Source organism: Belonocnema kinseyi, chromosome 9, assembly GCF_010883055.1.
Source record: "Belonocnema kinseyi isolate 2016_QV_RU_SX_M_011 chromosome 9, B_treatae_v1, whole genome shotgun sequence".
NCBI classification, from domain to species: domain Eukaryota; kingdom Metazoa; phylum Arthropoda; class Insecta; order Hymenoptera; family Cynipidae; genus Belonocnema; species Belonocnema kinseyi.
In genome coordinates, this window is record NC_046665.1 from 23,332,577 (window position 1) to 23,339,872 (window position 7,296).

General features: G+C 34.5%; 1 protein-coding gene across 1 annotated transcript in view; it reads left to right on the plus strand.

Annotated features, from left to right (window-relative positions):
* The window catches only part of LOC117180442 (myosin-VIIa), a 414,863-nt gene extending 408,932 nt beyond the window's left edge, over positions 1 to 5,931 (plus strand). Inside the window, exons 26-28 of the mRNA XM_033372940.1 lie at positions 3,449 to 3,546; positions 3,632 to 3,801; positions 3,912 to 5,931. Of these exons, the coding sequence (XP_033228831.1) occupies positions 3,449 to 3,546; positions 3,632 to 3,801; positions 3,912 to 4,118 (475 nt within the window). The 3' untranslated portion in view covers positions 4,119 to 5,931. The remainder of the gene's footprint in view (positions 1 to 3,448; positions 3,547 to 3,631; positions 3,802 to 3,911) is intronic.
* The last annotated feature ends 1,365 nt before the right edge of the window (positions 5,932 to 7,296 follow it).

Here is a 7,296-nt window from a genome sequence, read left to right on the forward strand (position 1 = left end):
AACTGGCCTAAAACGGATGATGCTCATGCAAATCCACAGTTTTTGAACAATCGTCACCAAATTTGGCACACATACTCTTTCTTCTTCCAGACAAGTCGTAAGTTCTACGATAAATACTTAAACATTTTTGCTGAATCCAATCCACTATTATACAATATACAACTTTTATGGAATTTCTGTTTGTTCTTGATGTATATTATTAAGGACAGCGGCCCTTCCGCGGCAGCGAAGCCGTTGCCACAGGGCACAGCTAGTCTCTTCTAAAATTGTTTTAGTTATTTCTCAAATTTTGACCTATTCTATCATGTCTTGGATTATATTATTTTCTTTTTTCCCGATTTTTCATTATTTCATCTATTCTCACTAGAGCTTGTAACACATTTTATTTTTATTCAAATCCACTCCGGTTACATTTGATCGGAAAACTGTGCCACTGTCTATTTTTCTTCGTAATCTGAGATTGGGGTTTGAACTTGTTTGCTTTAGTGTTTTCCTTGTAATAAAATTATAATACAGAACTATCATTTTCGATATGTATACTCGCATGCCATTCTTCTCTTATCTAGATTTGAGTTTCAATAATTATTTGTTCATATTCACACGGTAAATTTCTTTGATTAGGATAGGCTTCTAATTTAATTATAAACTTCCGAGCGATTATCGACATTTTCATTTTTAAACGTCGGACATGGCAATGTAATTGGTGCGTTAAAGGATTTTGCCTGAAAATTCTTTTTTATTTTTTGCAATTCAAAGCGAAGACCTTCGACTTAAGGTTGTAGCATTTTAACGTCCAGATTATTTTCGGAGTCCGTGATAAAAACTCCAAACGACAAAGCACCCGCCCAATGAGAGTCGCCCTCTGTGAAAAAGGCCCGCGAATCAGAGAGCGAGTAGGAGCGTGCTCATACAGACATCCATCGCGATGAAGCGAGTCGCTCTCTGATTCGCGGGCCTTTTCACGGAGCGCGACTCTCATTTGGCGGGTGCTTCATCGTTTGGGCTTTTTATCACAGATCCTATTTTCACTATTTACATTTGACGTACTTGTGGTCCTTGGCAATTCGGGCAATGGTCGTACCGTTCTATCATTCATTTCACACTCGATTTGATTCTTGATTCTAATTTTTTCAGAGTTCCTCGTATGTATTTAAATTTACAACTCGTTGAGTGCCATTATGTTGAAGATTTATACTAGAATACGATATTTATTCTCTCTAGGCTCAATTGATAAAGTACAATGTAAGTTATTCTAAAATTCGCCGAGTACGAAGTTAGAAATTATTAGTTTAAACTTTACTCAAACTTGGTCGTAGAAGATTTCGGCTTTTCGCACATATTTAGTATCTTGGCCAACGCAGCGAGGATGGAAATATCGTCGTAGACATTTAGATTGCCATCAGCGATAATGATCACAGGACAACGGAAAATGTTGCTCTCGCGGTACACGATCAGGAAAATACCTTTGCCTCTTAAAATCTCATATGCTTGATGATCAATAAATTTTTAATCGAGATTTGAAAAGAGGGAACCTCGTGGTCCCCTCTTATTGTAGCGCACCACAATCAGTTAAATATTAAACCCTTACGACAAACAGACAAGACGGATAATGAGGTTACAATTTCATAATCACTGACGCTACACAGGAGACGGTTTTCACGTTAAGAGGTGGGAGAGTTTTTTCTATAAGTTTCCCTTTAACGCATTTCTGATCGCGTTTCAAAGTTTATTGACGTTTTAAATCCACCGTGGAACAAAAGTGTCTTTAAAAAATACAGGTATTATATCTATTTCAATTTTTACGAAAATAATTATTTAAATTTGATTTTCCGTAAAGATTAAAAATTTAATTATTATTAAGTGTATGCAAAAATAATGAAACTTTTTTTATTTTTCAAATTTCATTCTAATACAAAGAAGTGCTACACTATTAGTTATCAAAATATTCTCCGTTATTGTCCAATACATTTTGTCAACGGTTCGGTAATGCATGGATTCCCTCACGAAAGAATTATTGGCTGTTCGATGCTAAGAAATTGTCAATCCTCTTTTGCACTTTTTCAAATGTTCGAAAGCGTATACCTTAAAGCGCATTATTCATCCATCTAAAAAGATGATAGTCAGATGACGCGAGGTCTGGAGAGTATACCGGATACCACAGAACTTCTCAACCAAGAGACTTCAACGTTTCACGGACAGGTTTAGATATGTGGGGTTCCGGTTTCAATAGCTCATAATATAGATTCCTTTCCAGTTCCACCATACGCAAATCATTACTTTATCTGCATGCCTATTATTATTTATCTGCATGCCTTATTATTTGGGTTTTGGTGTTCTTCTTCGTCCCACTCCTTTTCATTCTTAGCTTATCTGGCATGGGAAACCCTGTCAGTAGCAGTACTACCGCCAACATACCCGTCAAAGTCATGAGAGAATAGCTCAAGCCCTATCGCGACACCAACACGAGAACACCTTCGGTAGGGGAGCGCCTTTGGCATGGGAACACCTTCGGTAGGGGTAAACAGTATTATTATTATTATTTTTTTTTTTTTTAACATTTCTGTCTTGAAATGTTGTCACAGGCTTATACTGCCTAACATGTCGAAGGCATTTTTGGTTAGAAATGGATTTTTATTTGATCATTTTTGCACGGGGCTGTCCCGGTATATATCATCAGTCACGGACGCATTTTTATAATGCAATCAAGTGATCTGATGAGAGCAGTCTGCCCAGACATATTGGACAAAGCCTGGTTGTTACTCCAACATTGACGGACTGGGTTGCAGTGAAGTACACGATGGGGGGACTTACAGTTTAAGGTGGGTTCCGAACCACCAGAACCTCGGTAAAGGTACATTGAAAAATTTTCAGTGGTACCGGCTCAGGGATCGAACCCCGGACCTCTGAGGTGAAGTCCGAGTGTCTAACCAACCTACATGTTTACACAGGCTTAAGATGGTTACTGCCCAACATGTCGAAGGCATTTTTTGGTTAGAGTTGGATTTTTATTTGATTATTTTGTGAATAATAATGAAAACTTAGGCTTAAGATGGTTGCAGCCTAATATGTAAAATAAAATTTTTGTTCTTGAGTTAGATTTTGGTGCTTATCTTTCTTCACGGGGTTGTCCCGATATGTATCGTAAATCACGGACGCATTTTATAATGCACTCAAGTGATGATGAGAGTAGTTTGCCTATATGAAATATTGGGTAAGCCTGGTTTTTTACCCCACTATTCACGGACTGGGTTGTAGTTAAATGTATGGTGGAGGGATCTATAGATTAAGGCTTGCTCCGAATCACCAGAATCCTGTTAAAGAAATATAGGAATATTTCCAGAGATACTGATGCAGGGATCGAACTTCGGACCTCTAACAGAAATTCCAAGTGCTTAAACCCCTGTTATGGATTGTAAAATATTTATTTAAGGTTTATTTTTTTTTGTAGACAGATGCTCCGTGAACTGATACCAGCCGATTTGGTGAAAGTACAAAGTGCAAATGATTGGAAACGATCAATAATAGCTGCATATAATCAGGATGCTGGTAAATCTTATGGCTAAATATTAAAGAAAAAATATTCTCTGATTATAAATATTAGTTGATGTCTAATACGCGGCGTTTATTCTAGGTATGAGCCCAGAAGAAGCTAAACTAACATTCTTGAAAATTGTCTATCGCTGGCCAACCTTTGGATCAGCTTTTTTCGAAGTTAAGCAAAGTACAGAACCGAATTATCCAGAATTATTGCTCATTGCTATCAATAAACACGGATTAAGTCTCATTCATCCACAAACGAAGGTCAGTTTTGAATATACAATTTTACGGTGAACGTGTTTGTAACACCTAGCTTAAAATATAAAATTAAATTTATAATTATACATCTTTCGTAACTAAGTATTTGTTTACAGGACATACTAATAACGCATCCATTCACCAGAATTTCAAACTGGTCATCTGGAAACACTTATTTCCATATGACAATAGGAAATTTGGTGCGAGGTACTAAACTATTATGTGAAACCTCACTCGGTTACAAAATGGATGATCTTTTAACCTCGTACATATCTTTAATGCTTACAAACATGAATAAACAACGTACGATACGAATAAAGTAGCAGAGCTAATGTTACAAAAGGTGTAAAGAAAAATAATGTTCAAAACGAGTCTCATTCACTTGTCTCTTGTAGTTGACTTTTCATTACTGAAATATGAATCAGGTGAGAATTCAGAAAAAATACTGTTTCATCAACTGTGGTGTTATAATGAGTAATTAATATAATTTGAATGATAGGAAAGAGTGACAGCGTACCTTGGAACCACGTAAAAGTAATAAAATTGTCTTGATATCAAACTTATTTTTCAAAACAAAAGCATTTGTATGGTATTTTTATTGATACAGAATAATTTTATTGTATTTCTTCTGTAATTCAAATAGCATAAGACAGTTTTATTGTTGATACTTAGGAAAAAAGAACTGATAGAAAGCAAGTCGGCTTGAATTGCGTATCTGTCATTTGCAGAATAAAAGAATGAAAATGTAATCGGTTGGCCATATTTTTAATCGGTTACCTGTGTGCGGTAAAAATACGATGCGCACATAGCAATTTTTAATAAGCGTGAATCTGCGTATTTTAGATTACCTCAGGTTAAGTTTAACTGAGTGGAATATGCAGATTAAAATTTTAAAGAATTTATTGTTTCGAATGTGAAGTATGAAGTTATAAATTTGTATAGAACAATGTTGATTAATCAAAAATTAAAGAAATTAAAATTAAATAATATTGTAATATGTTATAATTGATGCAACAGTTTATTGTTAAATTCAATGATTATTTAGTTGTAATTCTCTTTTTACAATGGTTTCAATATATTATCCTGTACAGAAATTATGAAATTCACACTGAATTAAGCTCCAGTGACATTCAACTTATTCAGTGCTCATGTTAATGGCTGCAGGGAGTCCACGTGTTATATAAGCTACAGATTGTAACATATTCATTTTTGTGTGATCCAAATATGTGAAAAAAATGTTCAAAAAAATAAAAACAAATGCCTGAAAATAAATAGTCTGTAAATAAAAGTAGACTACATGTATGCCAGGATTTTCTTAAAAGTTGCCCATTGAACTATTTTTAATAAATAATTTTAAATATTTCAATTAAATTTGTTTTATTTAAATTAATAATTTTCTATCGGAACTATCGTTCCTCTATCGTTTAATACTGATTCATAATCGCTACTGAATGGGTCCGAGAAAAAAATTACGTGGCCGATTAAAAAAGTTGATTTCTCATTTCAAACTCACTCTAACCTGTGGGTATCTGTAATTCCAGTGAAAGATACGCAATTCAGAAAACCTCAAAACCCATTCAAATGCAAGTGAATGGATTTTTGTTTACTGGGTATAATATTAATATGGTCTGATGAATTATATAATAAAATACTGGAATAAAGCATGAATACGACAACTGAATTTAGTATAATATACGCGCAATTTTGTACCGTATTTAGACGCCTATAAGACGCACACGATTATAAGCCGCATTCCCATTTTAGAAGCTCAAAATAGTGAAAAAACGTTTATAAGTTTCACACGCTTCTAAGCCGCTCCCTGATTTCCAAGCTCCTAAAAACCAAAAAATTTTGCGGATTATATGCGTGTAAATACAATATATGATTTTATATTTGTGAGTAAGAATACTTCCATATAATTGTAAAATATCTCGACACTTAATGAAGGTTGTATATTCGTAAACAAAAATGCAGAGCATCTGCGTAAAAAAAGTAGACTTATAATTTTTATCAATTTTATCAATTGTATACTGAGCAAGTTTCGAATCCGTCCAATGATATGTAAAGCTGTAATTACTGTCATGAATTCTGAAATACTGTTGTGAATAATAAAGCTAACCATGCTCATAGTACGCACACTACGAATTTTAATTGCGGGTAAGTTGCCATGGTAACTTCGCTAAAATTCCTCCGTCACGATAGGAGTCTTGAGTTGTTGTTATCTCACATTCTTTTGGAGATTACTGTATTTAATTATGTTTTTTAAATACGGTTTGGCACTTAGATAATCCATTAAGTCAATCTAGTACATGTTTAGCTTCCCTAGTAGCAACATCTGACTTGTATGACAGAGGCCAGAGTCTGGCCCAGCATCTGTTCTCTTCAGTCGACCAGACTAGCGGGAGAAATGATCCGACCAGACGAAAACCAGAATCTGGTGAATAAAGTAACCAGATTCTGGTATTTAGTTTAAACACTAGTGTTTAACGTAGAAATTAATTAAAAAATATTATTCCACTTTTGGTAGCATATTTTAAAAAAACATACAAAAACTGTTGACACAAAATTGAGTTTTTAAGCCGTTTTTCCCAAAATGTATTTGCTATAAAACAGTTGGAAGGCCTGATATGAGTGTTTTTGTGGTAGCGTTGTTCAGTTTTGCAATATGGCGACGCGAGTGTTGTTTTGTGATCAACACGTGTTATGGTTCTCATCAATCATCGACCTCCGCCTTTTTTTCTAATTCTTGGAATTGAAGTACCTATATATAAAGTATATTCAAGTATATTAAATTTTAATTATTATAGATCATAAAAATTACTTAAAAATGTAAGCCAAGCCTAAAATTTTAGAATTTTTCCCGCTGAAATGTTGTGACGTCTCCACAGTATAATCTCCGAGTATGAACTGAAATATAGTGTAAAACTACTACAGAAACATATTTAGTACCATTTTACGTTATATTCATTTTGACTGGTGTATATCATGACCAGTCTAGGCCAAAATCTACTATGCCAGACTCTGATGCCAGAACAGCACGCCAAAGCGGAACCAGCCGGGCGCCAGGCTGCAAACAGATTCTTCTTTTTCTGGCACTCAGCTGGCGCCAGTCTGCAGTTATCTTGCTACTAGGGTTGTTTCTACTTTATTGTTTTATACTGTTTCAAAATATACTAATGCACTTCCGATTTAGCTATTAACTTCAAGACTGAAGACATCTTTATTCGCGAATTCGCTGCAACTTATTAATTTTCTATTTAAGAATGAATTATTCGACTACGTAAAGTCAAATTTGATATAATAACCAAAGATATTTTTAGAACCTTCAGAATTTTTGGATCTCCTTGCAAAAATCCAATTAAAAACTTGCATTGTTTAAAGTTTTTCTGATCATTTTAGTTGAGCATTTTACATTTTCGAAATTCAAACATTTTGAAAAACCCGGCTGAGAATTTTCGTATGGAAATACACGTGAAAGGAAGCTGATGTTTATAAACAAGC